Genomic DNA, 18,222 nt, shown 5'->3' with positions numbered 1-18,222 from the left:
ACTGCCTTATTAGATGATATTGAAAGATTCTGAAGTGGATATACCTCAGGATCGTATTTAAAATACCTGAATTTTAGAGGATTTTAAATCACTGAAAAAATGTGTAGCTTAGTTGCTGTATGCTAAGATAAATACTGGTCCATGGCAAAGGTAATGGAAGGATCCATGATTTCTAAGTATAACATAAAAGTTGACAACAACATAATGATGAAATTTTTATTAGTATGTATTTTAAAGTACTTCTGCTAAGTATCTGTTTTAGGTTTACAAATCCAAAAAATAAGTAAACTGTAATTTATTTTCCTATAGCCTGGGCATAAAATTGATACCATAGTTTCTATATAAGTAAATTGCTAATATTTACATATTTTGAAGTTTTTGTATTGGTTCTCCATCCCCCAGTAAAACACTAGTGCACCTGTTTTCTCATAATGCTTCTAACTTTGACCATTCCCCTTTTTGCCATTTTGCTAGAAACTTCAAGGCTATTTTCATTTATATTTCTTTCATTAATTATTTGGACCATTTTTTCATATGGTTGTTGATAGTTTGCAATTGGTCTTTTGAGAACTATTTGTTCATATCCCTTAATCACATCTATTGGGGAATGGCTGTTGCTTTTATCTGTTAGTTTTTTATTTAGCTTGGATGCCAAACCTGAATCTGAAAAATTTGATACAAAGATTTTTTCCATTTGACTGCTCTCTTTCTTATCCTAGATGCATTTTATTTTTGCAGAAGCTTTTCAGCATCTTGTAATTAAAAGTATCTATTTTATCTTTTGTAAATGCCTCTGCTCCTTATTCAGTTAACCCATAGCTATGAAAGGTTTATGATCTGCTTTGCTTCTAATTTTTTGTTAAGATTTTTAATATTCAAATCTCTTAACACTTTCTTTTCTAAGCTATGTGTGCTCCTACCTTAGAGATTTTGTTTCATTTTTTGTCTTCATTTATTCTGAGTATTAATGCTGTCCTTATGAAAACTCTTGTTTTTTTCTTTGAATCTGTGTTTACAGTTATTATGGAATTACTCTCTTGGGGGCATCTTTATTTAGATTTTTAATTATTTTTTGATACTGATCAGTATTTTCTTTGACTTAACTCATCTTTTCACTTTTAGTTCCTGAGCCATTTAGTGCCAGAGCCATGTTCCACTCCATTACTCTTTTGCACTGACATCCATCTCCCATAGTTAGGGCCCCCTTGGATACTTGAGGTTTAAAGTGTCCTTTAAGGTCTTCAGATCTTCTTTGGATTTTCACTCCATTGCTAGGAACTTTAGAGCCCCTGGGCTTGAGGTATTCCAGTAAGCATGCTGCCATGCTACATACTGGTCATTGCCACTGCTCTTTAGCACTTCCAAGGTCTCCACCCTGAGTTTTTCTGAAGACTCTAGGTCTTTCTTAGAAGAGCCTGCCACTCTTGCTGCCTTCAGACACAGAGTTTTGTGTATACACCTGTCACTGGTTACACTGCCTTCAGGTTTCTTGTTGACCCTTTGTGCAGTTCTGAGATATAAGTCATTTACTGTAGATTCTCATTAGATTTGGTTTGGTGTCTGTCATATAGGATCTGGCTATCTGCCTCCTATTCAGGAAGCTGTTTTGGCTGGAAGTCGTAGATGATCTTTGATAGCTGCTCTCTCTGGAAAAATCATCACCACATAGTGCCCCTGAGACTCTCCAAGCTTTGCTTGATTGGGCTTCAGACAACATATGTACCAGCTACCAGTAGACTCATACTTCCCAGTTTGATGAGGTCAGCCAGGCTTCTGTGCCACTAGTTGAGCCTTCAGAAGTCCGCCATCATTTCTGTAGCATAGTCAAGCATGAAAGCAGAAATTTAGTGATAGTAGAATTCCGTATTCAACAGAGTATTGTGAGGAACATAAGAAATTAAGTATTTTTATACTAAATAACTACTAAATGTTGAATATTTGATTTCATGTGAAATTAGGTACTGTCTTATTTTCTAATAAGGTTTCACAAAATGCCTGATTAATATCAAGGATGCTTTTAGTAGCTCCAAGGAGTTTTTAATACTTCATTACAAGATTGACAGTGTTTAATTCTGAAAAACACATTATTCAGACCATAAGAATGAATACTTTTTTCCAGGTTGTACTTTGTGGAGGGTCAGCTCGAATCCCAAAGCTGCAGCAGCTGATTAAAGATCTTTTTCCAGCTGTTGAGCTCCTGAATTCAATTCCTCCTGATGAGGTTATTCCTATTGGTGCAGCTACAGAAGCAGGAATTCTTGTTGGCAAAGAAAATATTTTATTAGAAGAGGAGCCTCTTGCTATTGAATGTTCTGCAAAAGATATTTTAGTGAAGGTATGTCCATCTTTTCTAAATTTCATGAATTTCACAAATTTCATTTTTGTTATGACATCCTCACAAGATAACGCACCATCTAAAATCATGAAATTTATTATATTAAAATTAATAATGATAGTCATATGGTTTTTGTCTATTTAGGGAGTGGATGAATCAGGAGCCAATAGATTCACCGTACTGTTTCCATCAGGGACTCCTTTGCCTGCGCGAAGACAACACACATTGCAGGCCCCTGGAAGCATATCCTCAGTGTGTCTTGAACTCTATGAATCAATAGGAAAACATTCTGCAAAAGATGAAAATAAATTTGCACAGGTGAGAATATTGAGTTTGCATATTATCAGAAGCAACAAGTTTTTGTCTTTCTACTAGAGTATTATCTGTCTAAAGTCACAGATGTAACTTTTCTGTATATAGGGTAGCTAAAACTGCAAAATTGGATACTAAGAAAAACAGTGATGGTTGGGTGTCTAGCAATTCAGAGAAGGAAATAAGTGGGAAGAGAATTGGACCAGTGTTCATGATCTCAAATGGATGCTTTTAAATCAATTGATAATTTAAAATGTGAATTCCCAAGTTTTATTACAAGAAGGTGAAGGCAGCCTAGTATTTATCACTAAGATTTTGGTGAATGGGATTCATACTGCAACCCAAAGGTAAACACTTTTGAGAAGGTGTAGAAGAAAAGCACCAAGTATCAAGAAATGTGCTTCTGCCCCAGTACCCTGAATCTGAATTTAGAAGTGCAGAGAAGCAGTGGAATGTAGTGAATAGAGAGCCATTTTCAGAGCCAGGAAAACCTGGGTTTAAGGGATAGACATCCCTGACCTATGCAGGCTCTGTAGCTGTGGGCAAGGCACTGGTGCTCTGGGCAATTGTCTTAAGACTATAAGTTTCAAAGAATATTCTAGCCTACATTGGTACAAGGAGTTCCTCATCTGTGAGTTGCCTATAATAATGAAATTATAGCTTTAGTTGGAATCCATTGTAGAACATGTGGGTGAGAATAAAGAAATGCAGTAACACAGAAACACAGTTATTATGATAGCATACTATTGGGAAATTTGCCAGATAGGGGCTAGAGATGAAGCTTTGCTAATACAGACTAGTCCAAGATGGGGAATGCTACCTACTTATACATCACCTGGAACTCTTCATTCTGCTGAAATTTTCAGTGCGTAGGATAACTTCTTGACTGACCTTACTGATAATGTCTTCTTTCAAAAAGGTAAAGAAAGCAACACAAGGTGGGACTACTATTCTGTTTTAATTATGATTAAAAAAAAAAACAAACCTGGTTGAAGATGTGCAAATAACAAAACCTTGGAAGAATGTGAACATGTTATCTTCTGTCGGAAGTAGCCAAAGAAGGAAACAGCTCATAATCAGACATGTAACCCTAGGTTTTGTAGAATAATAAACTTTGAGCTGGAAAGCACCTTCAGAGGATATCTAGTGCAGCCCCCCATTCTGTACAGAAGGAAACTGAAACCTGGTAAAGTTAAATTGCTTATCCAAGGTCACACACACATATTAAGTAATAAAATCACTTGAACCATGTGACTGTAAATCCAGTATTTTTTACATTATACCATTCTAACAGATTTCAAGGAGCTCAGAAAATGAATAGGTATATCTTCTGGACAGGAATTCTAAAAGGAAAGATGGCTCAAGAGGAATGAAAAATCAATTTATAAAAAGCTTTTCAGAAAAACCATTATATGCACTTGTAGAACAAAATACATATATTGGTTTCTGTCAATAATTTAATTAACAGAAAGTCATTATTAAAAGGAAAGCACTATTTGATGAATATGCTATTTTAAGATATGCCATTAAAATGGAAAAATGCATTTGATTACAACATCTGTTCCCCTCCTCCATTTGTTTTCCTTTAGTACCAATAGATTTTATATTGTATGATATTATATATATTATAATTATGTGGTATTTTATATATGTGTGTAATTTATATTCATCATAGAGAAATTGCAGCAGAGAAATTAGATGTAGAGAAGAGCTAAACAAATGACCCACTATGCTCATCATGTTCAAAACAAGATGGTTTTGATCTCAGAAAAATTTGGTTCTGTTTAACAAGATTAAATGCCTTTGTGTGAAATGCTTATTGGAGCTGAAGTTTTTAAAGATGAAAAAATAACACTGCCTTCAAGGAGTTCAGACTGTAATAGGGAAGAGGAGATACATAAGAATACTCATGTGCATAAATAAGTATGCTATAGAGCAGAAAGTGATCAGGATAAAGGATTACCATGTATAGTGGCATGAGAAATTTGAGGAGGGAAAGACTGTTCTTTCGTCTGACATAAAGTCTTCCAGTGTAGAAACAATGGTGCTGTGCAGATTAACTGGAACAGCATAAAATAATTATAAGTCTTAACTTATACAAAAACCTTTCAATATTTCATATTTAAAAAAAAAACACCAAAATGCAGTATATCTTCCTTTGGGTACAGGGCCTCATTTTAAGTGATTTGGTATTGAATTCACAATATTTTGATACTTACTATTCATCGTGAAACTGTTTTTTGTCATTCTGGATATTAAATGTACCTTTGATAGTCTGTTTTTCCAAATTTTCTTGGAGTTTAAATCACAAGTTCCCAGGCCACTGAAGCATATTTAACTCCATCTCTTGGATAAATTTTTTAACTATTTGTGGCACATACAAACTGATGAAGTATTCTGTCTCCATTTAGAACTTTCTGTAATTCTGGAACAATTCTGCTTTTCAGTATATCGATAGATTTTTCAGAGTTCATCATTTCATTTCTTTAGTAGGAACAAGATTGTCAGGGGGATTACAAAAAAACAAAACCCCAGACTATGAATGTTTTATAGTCTGGTGAAAAATGCCCAGAAGTTCACCTGGACTTCTGAAAATGCTTTTGGTATATCCTTGAATGAAAAAGTGCATCTTAAGAGGTGAGACCAAGATGGTGGAATAGCAGAAAGAGTATGACAATTTCCTGCCTCTTTGACCCAAAATTCCACCAAACATCTATAAAACTTGGCAGACTGACTCCTGACAGGCATATCCAAGGAAAAGTCACAGTGGGTCATCTGTCTAGCCCAGGTCAGCATAAGGAGACATGTTTGTGGACACTGGGAAAGGGATTTGGCCAGAAGTGTACTGCATGGGGCACTCCAGCTCTCAGGGAGCAGCTGGGCTATAGGTTTCAGTTTCTTCCTGTATAAATATGAGCCTGGATTACATATCCTGTAAGGTTCACTTCAACTCCAAGTTTATGATCCTATAAAATCCAGAGTTACATGTTTGACTATGGGATATTCCCTTCTTTGACTGTTTGGGGAAGAAATCCTAAAACCATACTTGTGCATTTCATGTAAGGTGTAGGAAAAGGTGCTAACTGCCAGCTTTGTTATCCACTACCCAGTTCTGGGTCACAGATCCAGGCAGACTGAGGACATCTCCTCCCATGAATGACTTTCCATGGTCAGGTGTGGTGGCAGGCAGCTCAGAAGCAAGCAAGCAGCATTGTAGCTCAAACTCAACTTCTTACCCACACTGAATCCTGCACAGAGGATTCCCAAATCAAAAGGTTGGAGGGGTAGGAGGAGGGGAAGACTACAGTTCCATCACTGAACCAGCAAAGCTTCTGACTCCAGCAAGAATCTCCTGTTACTCACAACCAGATGAAGGTTAGGAACTTGCACAGCTCAGACCAGGAGAGCAATCTCATTTTGCCCTAGATCAGACCACTTTGGGAGCACTAAAGGATTTCAGGTTCTGAGTCTGAGCTGTCCTTGAGATCCTGAAATAACAACCCTCGATAGCCCAAGAAAGCAGCCCGGGCTTTCCCTTCGTAATTATATAGAGCCCAACTCTGACATCAAGTCCACAGTCAGAAAGTAGGCTGGAAGAAGGAGCAAATAAGAAGAACCCCACCATTAGGAGATATTGTGGTGACAGTGGTTCTTGAGAGACAAACCCCCCCAAAAAAGAATTATGCCACAAGCAAAGCAAGGTGGGAAAAAACCAGCATGGACACAAATTCAACTAGAATTCCAGGGAGAGATGAAAGTATAAAAATGTTTTTGTCAGTCCAATGAGAGTTCTTGAGGAAAAAAATTGGAAAAGAAATAAAAACTATTAAAGAAAAATTGGCTTTTTAAAAATAACTCTAGGGGGCAGAGCCAAGAGGGCAGAGTAGAAAGATGGATTTCATCTAGCTCTCCCTCCATAGGCCATAAAATACCTGTAAAAAAATGACTCTAAACAAATTTTACAGCAGCAGAAGCCACAAAATGACAGAAGGAAAGAGATTTCCAGCCCAAGAGAGCCTGGAAGGCCGGTAGGAAAGGTCTATGGCACTGGGCTCAGAGTGGAGCAGAGCGCAGCCCAGCCTTGGCCATACAGCACAGCACGAACAGGACTGGAGCAGGTTTCAGGGTGCAGAATCATGGGTAGCAGCTGCAGTTCCCAGATTTCTCAACCCACAAACATCAAAGACAACTTCAAAGATCAGTGAGAAAGCTTTCACCTGGGTAAGAGGGGTGTGTGGTCTGACCCCAGCCAGGCTCCAGGGCAGCAGCAGCAGCAGCAGCATCCACTTTCAGCCCTGGCCTAAAGACTCTGGGGGAATTGAGCAGCTGGTTTGGATCTCAGCCCTGAGTGACAATCCTGGGGTGAGGAAGAGTAAACTCCTCTCCCCTGATTGTGCCACCTCGGAGGAACTGAGAACTTATAGGTCCCTAGAGTATACTCTCCACTTGACATAGGACTCAAAAGTCAAGTAACTGGCTGGGGAAATGCCCAGAAAAGAGAAGAATAATAAGACTATAGAAGGGTACTTTCTTGGTGAAAAGGTATTTTCTTCTATCCTTTTGGTTGAGGAAGAACAAAGCATACCATTAGAGGAAGACATAAAAGACAAGGCTTCTACATTCAGAACCTCCAAAAAAAATATGCAATGGTCTCTGGCCATGGAAGAGCTCAAAAAGGATTTTGAAATTCAAGTAAGACAAGTGGAGGAAAAATTGGGAAGAGAAATGAGAGCCATGCAAGAAAATCATGAAAAGTGAGTCAACAGCTTTCTAAAAGAAACCTCAAAAAATGCTGAAGAAAGTAACACCTTTTACAACAGAGTAACCAAAATGGCAAAAGAGGTCCAAATCACCAATGAGGAGAAGAATGCTTTACAAAGCAGATTTGGCCAAATGAGAAAGGAGGCTCAAAAGCTCATTGAAGAAAATAGTTCTTCAAAAATCAGAGTAGATGCAACCAAGATTAAGAGGGAAGCAGAAAACTGGGAAAATTTTTGCAATTAGTGTCTGTGATAAAGGCCTCATTTCTAAAATATATAAAGAACTGAGTCAAATGTACAAGAATACAAGTCACTCCCCAATTGATAAATGGTCAAAGAATATGAACAGGCAGTTTTCAGAGGAAGAAATTAAAGATATCTACAGTCATATGAAAAAAATGCTCTAAAACACTATTGATTAGAGAGATGCAAATCAAAACAACTCTGTGATACCATATCACACCTATCAGACTGGCTAACATAACAGAACAGGAAGATGATAAATGTTGGAGAAGATGTGAGAGAGTTGGAACACTGATTCATAGTTGGTGGAGCTGTGAGCTGATCCAACCATTCTGGAGAGCAATTTGGAACTATGCCCAAAGAGCTACAAAAATGTGCATACCCTTTGACCCAGCAATAGTGCTTCTAGCTTCTAGGACTGTATCCCCAAGAGATCAAAATGGGAAAATGGGAGACGGTCCCACATGTACAAAAATACTTATAGCAGCACTCCTTGTGGTGGCCAAAAACTGGAAATCAAGGGGATGCCCATCAATTGGGGAATGGCTGAATAAATTATGGTATATGAATGTAATGGAATACTATTGTGCTATAAGAAATGATGAACAGGCAGACTTCAGAGAGGCCTGGAAAGACTTATATGATCTGATGCTGAGTGAAAGGAGCAGAACCAGGAGAACTTTGTACACAGCAACAACCACAGTGTACAAGGACTTTTTCTGGTAGACTTAGAACTTCATTGCAATGCAAGTACTTAAAAAATTCCCAATGGTCTTTTAAGGCAAAATGCCTTCCATATCCAAAGAAAAACCTGTGGAATTCAATCGCAGATTGTAGCAGATCATTTTCTTTTGTATTATGTTTTGGTTTGTTATGATTTCTCTCATTCATTTTAATTCTTCTATACAACATGACTATGGTGAAAATGTAAAAAAAGAAAAATTAGAGTAGAGCAGATGGAAGCTAATGACTTTATGAGAAACCAAGAAATTATAAAACATAACCAAAAGAATGAAAAAATAGGAGACAGTGTAAAATATCTCATTGGAAAAACAACTGACCTGGAAAATAGATCCAGGAGAGATAATTTCAAAATTACTGGTCTACTGAAAACATGATCAAAAAAAGAGCCTAGACATCATCTTCCAAGAAATTGTCAAAGAAAACTGCCCTGATGTTCTAGAATCAGAGGGTAAAATGGAAAGAATTCATCAATCATCTCCTGAAAGAGATCCCAAAAGGAAAATTCCTAGGAACATTGTAGCCAAATTCCAGAGTTCTCAGGCCAAGGAGAAAATATTACAAGCAGCCAGAAAGAAACAATTCAAGTATTGTGGAAATGCAATCAGGATAACACAGGATTTAGCAGCCTCTACACTAAGGGATCAAAGGGCTTGGAATATGATATTCCAGAGGTCAAAGGAGATAGGATTAAAACCAAGAAGCATTTACTCAGCAAAACTTGAGTATAATATTTCAGGGGAAAAAATGAAATTTCAATGAAATAGAGGACTTCCAGGTATTGTTGTTGAAAAGACTAGAGCTGAATAGAAAACTTGACTTTCAAATACAAGAATCAAGAGAAGCATGAAAAGGTAAACAGGAAAGAGAAGCCTTAAGGAACTCATTAAAGTTGAACTATTTACATTCCTACATGGAAAGATGTTATTTGTATAGGGTATATATGTATGTGTATATTATATATGTAGGTATGTATATGTACATGTGTAAATATATCTATATATATATATATACACACACATACATAAATACATAAAGGCACAGGGTGAGCTGAATATAAAGGGAAAATACCTAAAAAAAATAAAATTTACCATTGAATGGAATGTTCTAGGAGTAAGAGAAAGGGAGAGGTAGAATGTAGCACATCATCTCACATAAAACAGGGAAGAAACAGCTTTTATAATGGAGGGGAAGAGGGGGGAGATAAAAGGAAATAATTGAGCTTTACTCTCATGGGATTTGGCTTAAGGAGGGAATAACACACACTCAATTGGATGTGGAAATCTATTTTACCCTGCAGGAAGGCAAGGGGAAAGGAAATGGGAGAGGGATGATAATAGAAAGGACAGCAAATTGGTGAAAGGGATAATCAGAAGCAAACACTATTGTGGGAGGACAGGTCAGAGGAGAGAATGGAATAAATCAAGGGCAGGATAGGACAGAGGGAAATGTGGTTAGTCTTTTATAATGTAACTATTATGGCAAGTGCTTTGCATTGTTACCCATGTATGACCTTTTGCTTGTTTTCTCAATGAGGGTGAGTGGGGAGAGGGAGAGAATATAGAACTCAAAGCTCTAAGAATGAATGTTGAAAATTGTTTTAGCATACAACTGGAAATTAAGCTATATAGGCAATGGAGTATAGAAATCTATTTTGCCCCACAGGAAAATAGAGGGGAAGGGGGATGGAAGAAGCTTGGGTAATAGAAGGGAGAACAGACTGAAGGAAGGGGTGGATGGGGGTGCATATGCTATTGGGGGGTGGGCAAAGATGGGGAGAAAATTTTGAATTCAGATTCTTGTGGAAGCAAATGTTAAGAACTGAAGAACAAATAAATTATAAAAACAAAATTGAAAAGAGGATAATATGATGCAAGAGATATAAAACCTTGCCCAAGCAACAAACACCCTTAAGATTTGGATGTACCAAATAGAAACCAATGACTCCATGAAACAATAAGATATATTAAAACAAAGTCAGAAGTCTGAAGGAAAAAAAACCACAAGATGTAAAATATAGTGAAAAACAACCCATGTGGAAAAAAGATGGAGGAGAAAAAATGTTAAGAATCATTGCACTGTCTTAATGCCGTGACCAAAAAAGGAGCTTAGATACTTTTTTTCAAGAAATTTTAAAAGAAAATAGAGGGCAAAGTGGAAATAGAAAGAATCTATCATTGACTTTCTCACAGAAAGTCCAAAATGAAAACTTCCAGAAATATCATAGCCAAAATTCAGAGCATACAAGTCAAAGAAAAAATCCTGCCAGCAGCTAGAAAGAATTCCAGAACTGAGGAGTCACAATCAGGATCGCACAATTTAGCAGCCACCATTCTAAAGGATCAAAAAGCTTGGAAGACAGTATTCCAGAAGGCAAAGGATATAGGCTTACAGCATCAACAAAACTGAGTATAATGCTATGGGTTGACAGAGAGAGAGAGAATTAACCTTTAGTGAAATAGAGAACTTCAAGTCATTCCTGATGAAAAGATTGAAGCTTTGTAGGTACTTCAAGGCGAAAACACAGGAGTTAAGAGAAGGTAAACATGAAAGAACAAAGAACAGGGGGATAAACTTCTTGCATTCTAATATGAGGAGTTGATACATGCACTCCCCTCTGAACCCTATCATCATCATGGACCATAGAGGGAGTATAATTAGACATGGCCTGGGAAGAGAAAAACAGAAGAAAAGGAATATACTATGGGAGTTGGGGGAGGAAGATTAGGGCAAATTATCTTACATCATCAGGGTGCAGAAGTAGACATCTGTACAAACGGGGGAGGAACTGGAGAGGAGTGAACTCCATTCTCATCTGAAATGGTTAGAAAAGGAAGAATACACACAAACATACACAGAGAGAATTGGCTATGGAAATATACTTCACTCAAGAGGGAAGAAGTAAGGAAAATCAGAGGGAGGGTAGATTAAGAAAAGGAATAATCCTAAGCAAAACAACTTCTTAAATATGGACAGAAATTTTATAGCTCTTTTAAAGTGGCAAAGAATGGGAATCTGAGCATGTTTCCATAAGTTGGGAAACGGATAAACAAGTTATGTTATATAAATGTCATGGAGTATTATTGTGCTGTAAGAAATAATGAAACAGGTGGTTCCAGAGAAACTTGGGAAGACTTACATGAATCATTCCAGAGTGAAGTTAACAGAACCAGGAGAACAATTTTTACAGTGAGAACACTTTATAAAGACAAACAACTTTGAAGGAATCAAGAATTCTGATCAGTATAACAACCAACTACAATTCCAGAGGACTAATGATGGACGTCTCATACTAACACTTTCCTGATAAGAGAGGTGAAGGACTTAAAGTACAGAATGAGACATTTTTTGGACGTGGCCAAAGCAAAGATTTGTTTTCAATAGGGTTTTGTTTCCTTTAATTCTTATTTGGAGATAGGGAGTTTGGCTAGAAGGGTGAGAAGGTGGATTTTCCTGCTTTAAAAAAAATTTTTTAATACATTTTAGAAGTAAAGATGATTTTCTGTATCTTTAGTACTACTCTCTTTGTATTGACTTACTTATGATGAGAATTTTTTTGTTATAACAACAGTTGGCAGGTTTTTGTTTTTTTTCCTGGCTTTCTTTCCTGTTCCTCCAACTTCAAGAAGGCCATACTGTTCTTTAGAAGAATCAGTAACAATTCCTCTAGCTACCAGTTCTCTCTGAAGGTCTTAGCTTGTTTTTTGAAGTTGGGCAGTTTTGTATCAATCATGTCACTTCTTAGCATGTTTTTCATTTTCAGTTCCATTTTCGTTTGTGCTTTGGTGAAATTCATCCTATTTCATTGTGGGCTTGGATAATCCTTGAAAAGTATGAATTTCTGCACCAACAGCCACCGCAATATCTCTTAGCAGTCATTGAAAGTGTTCTCTTTAAAAGCTATGTTTACTTGTTTCCTTGGAGTAATGTCCATTCTTAAAAACAACAGAATTAAAACAACCAAAAAAAAAGTAGTGAAGCATGTGTGAGTGGCATAAAATCTAGCATTCAACATATAGAGAACTAACCCAAAGTGGAAAAAAATCTGGTCAGAGTCTGACATTTGAAGTCAGCCTAGCTATAGAGTCACACATTACCCCACTCACACACACACACCCCACCTTAAAAAAGGGCCTCTTTAAGCACAGTCATTGCCTTCACAAAATAAAATCATCAAAATGTTTGCCTGTCCCAGGTAATTCATACACCACTATAGTTACCGTATACAAAAGAATAAAAAGGGACACAACAATTTTTACTTCTCCAATTCTTCCACTATCTGATCTCCCTGGTATATCCAGTCAAATATAATTTTCATTCTATAGCAGCTGTATCCTGTTTAAAAAGAATAATTTTTATTCTCTGAATTTTGAATCTGTCACGTAATAGCAAGATTGAACATTTCTGGGTTTCATAATAAAGGTTGGCCTTTGGGGATTACTAATTTATCACTTTATAAGTTAAGATGATATTTTGTTGAATCTTCTCTAACATTCTTTCTCTCATAAACAGATTATACTCCAGGATTTAGATAAAAAAGAAAATGGGCTCCATGATATTTTAGCTGTTCTCACCATGAAGAGGTACTAAAAGTAAAATATTATGCTTACTGATTTGGAAAAAAAATAGTCTTTAAATTTTGAGAATTTCTGTATTTCGTGAGTCTCTTGGTTTACTCTGTGAAAACAAGGCAAAGCCTATTCAATACTGAAAATCTGTTATTGTTAAGTAGTGGTCATTGATACTATAAAGAATTTATATTCAAACTATTCTTTATGCCTTGAGCATCATTTTATTGCATAAATCATGTTTCTTTCCAGTAAATTACAATATATTCTAATTTTTAAAAACAAAACTTTACATTAATTTTACTTTTAACCCAAAAAAGTGGTCTTTGCTGTTTTCAGATACATCATTTAAACAATATCCAGTCTTATTTCCTTGGAAATTATATAGTAAAATTCCCATTGCCTCCTCAAAAATAGGGTCAGTTCTTTACTATGGCTGTAGAGAGTCTTCAGACCCATTTTTACCATATCTTGGTTTCACATAATATAAAAATACTAAATTTTACTGTCACAGGCTGTCATGTAATAACTCTTTGTACTAGGTAGAGAGTCATTTACCAAATTACACCTGACAACAGTAGCAAGCAGATATATTTTTCTCTCTTGGAAAGGCTGGTGCCATAATGAACTAAGTATATGGGCTTTTTAAAGATCTGTTCGTAACAAGAAGAATGTACAATCAAATTTATTATGAGTGAATCTTTTATGATCAATCATCTGATACAAAGAACTCTTTTCATGAGCCATACTGCTAAGAATCATTGAAATGTATAGCCGAGGAACTGTCTGGTTACATTGTGCTCAGTGATTAGACGGAAAGATATTCTGACCCATTTTAATTCCACACATTTTACACTCATATTTGATATCACAAGTGACTGTTTTAGCCAAATGATCTAGAAAAGGATTGTTTCAAGGGGAATAAAAGCTCCACAAGTGTGGAATATTAGATGCCCTGTTTATAGCCTTGAAAATGAAATATATTTATTCCAAATGTAAAGTCTGCTTCCTGAAAACTAAAGTTGCTATAATTTTTTTTCCAGAAGGCAGTGCCCCTTCAAACACTTTCTTAAAAATTTCCATGACTTTTCGTAACAAGCCCATGCATTTTTCTTTGTAGGGATGGATCTTTACATGTGACATGCACAGATCAGGATACTGGAAAATGTGAAGCAATTACTGTTGAAGTGGCATCATAGTACTTTGAGGAAGCATTTTTTTCATTACTGGAATATATGTCATTTTATTTGTTCAGAACTGATGTTTATATTAAAACATTTTAATGAACTGCATGATCTGTTTTTATTAAACTAAATTAGAAGGTATTTTTAACTTTTTTAAAATGTTTAATGAATTAGACATAGAAAATATAATAATTATTATTATGTAACTGTTTAGAGTGAAATTTTTCTGAGTGTGTAAGAAACTAGTATTTAACCTTTCCCCCTTTAAAAATGTCTTTTGAGAAACATTTGGCTTATAAGGGTTATTAAACTGAATGTGTTCCACCCATCAGGGAGAATTCAGTGGCTGATGAGAGGTTCATTGGACAATTAATGGGAGAATTTATTATTTGTCCAAACTTACAGTAGAACTCATTGTTACCATGGAGAGCCAGGAGAAAGATAATCTAAACATTAAGTCTATCTCCTTTTCACCATCAGTTAGCAAATCTGAAGGGAAAGACACAAGGAAAATGTAAGCTTTATTGACTGATACCACCAGTACTTCATACTATTTAGTTTTTCACCCAACACTATATATTTGCCTTATATTATTGGATTTTACATAAATATCTAAAACATCTCTTTTATGTTTCCAAAAATGAGGTCCCTTCTAGCTGTAAACCTATGTTATGATCCATGCATAATGGCCAAATATAAAAGAACTTAAGTAATTTATTAATGGACAGTCTGCAGCGTTAGTGACACAATAATTTCACATCTGAAAGTATTTAATATGATCCATTCATTTGTAGTATCTTTAAAATTCTTTAAGTAAAAGAATCTCAGTTCTTTATTTCCATGTTCTTTGGCTAAGACACTAAGTACTTTTCTGTTTTCAGAAATGTATCAAAATTATGAAGAGTAGAAAACATAATACTTGTTTAAGTCAAAAAGCATATTTGAGAAATAAAATACTCACCAACACAGTTCAATTCCATATATGTGAACATTTATGTAGCAATTCTGGGGGCTTCTTGAGATGTAAAGTTCTTTTTTTAAATAGAGCACTGGAAATTCTACATTACTCTCCATGCAAATATACAGAATCAAATTTGAAGTGAATGCAAGTCATTTATCTTTTCAATATACACAGACTAGTCAGTAACATCATCTCTGAGTGCTAGAGAAGGATGGATGATGGCCAGTAGCCACATGCTGGAAGATGATATTATGCTAATTGTGTCAAGCCTTGAAATGATCTATTTTTCCTCAGTGAAGTTCATAGTTACTCAGAGATCAGTCCAACAAATGTAGAAAACATAGAATAACCTGTTGCTCAGCCTGTGACATGCAGCTGGATGTGCAGTTCATTGAGTCAGACCATCAGTACCTGCATAGACACTGGAGATGAATCCCTGGCTGGACCTAGAAGTGAATAGAAGGAAGAAAATAGTTTGAATTGCTTATGGCTAATTAGGTAGTATTGCTCCCTGACATGTAACCCAAATTTATAGAACAACTGTTCTTCTTTTGATTCTATATAGCTATGAATCATGGTACATGATCAAGCTTCAGGTGACTCACAGGTCAAGGAATGTATAATAGGCTGCAACATACTACCAGTGATGATCTGTGTGGAAAAAGTAACCTAAGATAGATCATCTGGGAGGTATGTTAACAGGAAAAAGAGGTGGGCAGTCATGCTTCAACAGCACATTCTTCAGCCTTTTGAAGTAGAGCGGATGTTATCCCTGTTTTGCATATTAGGAAACTGAGGGCATAGAAACTAGATGTTTTGTCCTAGTATCTCTAGCTAAAAGTGCTAGAGCTAGAACCTGGAACTCAGGTCTTTTGACTCCAAGACTATAGTTCATACTGTTACAATGCATCACCTAGGAAAGCTAAAACACCAAGAAATGAAGTGATTTATACTTGGTGTTTTAAAGACTTAGTGTTAGTTCCTGGATTAAACTCATCACCCCAGTAGCCCTGTTTTGCTACTTGGCCATTTGAATTTTATCATCTTTCTCATCTTATGTTTGTCCATTGTAGATTCACTTAAATATTTTGGGGGGAAAAGTAATACAATATTATGTGCCTATTTTAGAAAAATATTTGGTATACAACAATCTTAATTTATGGAACAGATTTTAAAAATGCTTTTATCTTGTCAAAGGATGCTTCATTTTATAGAATATTTAGCATTCCTCTGATGTGTACTGAAAATTGTTTGCTGTATATATGTTTGACAAGTAAAGTATAATTTTAACTTTCTCCCTTTGCCCATCTCTCTGGTATAGGAGACCTTTGTGACTTTAGAACCAACAACCATTTATTAAGAACCCTTTATGTCCTGCACACTATAAAGCAGTGGGAATACAAATCTAATAATCTTTTCTTAATTCTGATCATCCTTAATCCCAATAGGAATTGACACTGAAAAACACCATCTTTTCTGGTTACTGTCCTGTCTAGGTTTCCATGACACTGTTCTTATTTTCCTCCTGTCTATCCAACTGCCCTTCTCAGTTTCCTTCGATGACTCGATGTTTCCTAAGACTCTTGCCCTGGGCCTACCATCTCTCTAGGTCCTCAAGTGAGGCCCTTTGACTGAATCCAAACCTCAGAGAACAAATCCCCTTAATAAAAGCGTTTGTTCTGTAAAACTTGGACTCAGTCAAAAGGCTATCCCCAAGGACCTAGAGGGCCACATGTGGCCTCGAGGGTCACAGCTTCCCCACCCTTCTTATGCCCATGTGTTGTTCCATCATCACTTCTCACCTCTAGATCTATTTAATCAGCCAAGTGGATCTCCAACTGCCTCTTGGACAACTCTATTAACATCCTAGAGGCATCTCAAATACATGTCCCAAAAACAGAACTCTTATCTTTCCCACCACATCCTCTCCTGAACTTTGCTATCACTAGCAAGGGCACCACGGTCCTCCCAATCACTCAGACCCACACCTCAGTGTAATCCCTTGACTCCTTACTCCCACTCCCCTCCACATATTTAGTCTGTTGCCAAGTCTTGTCATTTTACTTTCATATCATCTCTCAGAAGTCCCTTTCTTTCTACTCATAGCCTCATTAGCCATGCTAAGTTCAGGCTCTTTCTTATATCTTGCCTGGACTACTATAATAACCTAACTGGTCTCCCTGTTCTTAAGCCTGTCCCTGCTCAATCTATCCTCCATTCATTTGCCAAAGGGATTTTTGTATAGTGTAAGTCCACTGAGTGAATTCCAATAGCTCCCTTTTACCTCCAGGATCAAATATAAAGTCTTCTGTTTGGCATTTAAAACTTGTCATAAGAGGGTCCCTTCCTACCTTTCTAGCCTTACTCTCCTCCCCAAACTCTACAATGCAGCTATGCTTGGCTTTCTTGTATTTCCTCGAACATGATAGTCTCCTCTCTCTGCCTTTGCACTGGCCTTCCCCCAAGTCTGGAATGATCTGCCCCCTCATCTCAGCTTCTTAGTTTCCTTCCTTCCAGACCCAGCTCAAATTCTATCCTTTGAAAGCCTTCCCGCATTCCAATAGCTGCTATTGCCCTTCCCTTTGAGACTAACTTAATCTATGATATGCTACATATCTTGCATCCTCCTAATAATTTATATATTATCTCCCATTAGAACATAAGTACCTTGAGGGCTATTTTCTGGAGAACTCACATGGGGCAGGTGATCACATGGTGGTCAGAAGAAGCAATACAAGGACACTCATGGTCTCAGGAAATCTGGATTTGACTGTGCGACATGGGAGACACTGGCACAGGACCGCTCAGCATGGCATGCCCACATCAGAAAGGGTGCTGTGCTCTATGAGCAAAGCAGAATTAAGACAGCACAAAGGAAACATAGGATGCTCAAATTTGGAGTAACCACCCCAAATGTTCAGACTATCTGTGCCCAATCAGTGGCAGAGCATTCCAAGCTCTTATTGGTCTGATCAGCCACAGTCGGACACATTGAAATGTGACTTTATTATGGTCATGTCATTTTGGTCCTCTTGGAGAACAAAGGACAACCACCACCAACCAACCTTGGGGGCAGGGAGAACTTGCTTGGTTTTTGCCTCCCTTGTATCCCCATAAC

The 18,222-nt window shown here is 36.8% G+C and overlaps 1 protein-coding gene and 1 long non-coding RNA gene across 2 annotated transcripts in view; one reads left to right on the top strand and one right to left on the bottom strand.

Annotated features, from left to right (window-relative positions):
• Positions 1 to 14,251, top strand: part of HSPA14 (heat shock protein family A (Hsp70) member 14) — a 32,312-nt gene extending 18,061 nt beyond the window's left edge. The window contains exons 11-14 of the mRNA XM_072653249.1: positions 2,120 to 2,335; positions 2,480 to 2,653; positions 12,904 to 12,974; positions 14,080 to 14,251. Coding sequence (XP_072509350.1) covers positions 2,120 to 2,335; positions 2,480 to 2,653; positions 12,904 to 12,974; positions 14,080 to 14,158 — 540 coding nt within the window. The 3' untranslated portion in view covers positions 14,159 to 14,251. The remainder of the gene's footprint in view (positions 1 to 2,119; positions 2,336 to 2,479; positions 2,654 to 12,903; positions 12,975 to 14,079) is intronic.
• Positions 14,252 to 15,387: 1,136 nt separating this feature from the next.
• Positions 15,388 to 17,859, bottom strand: LOC140533498 (uncharacterized). The gene is made up of 2 exons (XR_011976941.1): positions 17,772 to 17,859; positions 15,388 to 15,550 (listed from the first exon to the last, which is right to left on the bottom strand). It is a non-coding gene; the product is annotated as an uncharacterized lncRNA (long non-coding RNA).
• Between the last annotated feature and the right edge of the window lie 363 nt (positions 17,860 to 18,222).

This window comes from Notamacropus eugenii, chromosome 3 (genome assembly GCF_028372415.1).
Source record: "Notamacropus eugenii isolate mMacEug1 chromosome 3, mMacEug1.pri_v2, whole genome shotgun sequence".
NCBI lineage: Eukaryota > Metazoa > Chordata > Mammalia > Diprotodontia > Macropodidae > Notamacropus > Notamacropus eugenii.
The sequence above is the reverse complement of the archived record's forward strand: the minus strand, read 5'-3'. Positions and strand labels throughout refer to the sequence as shown.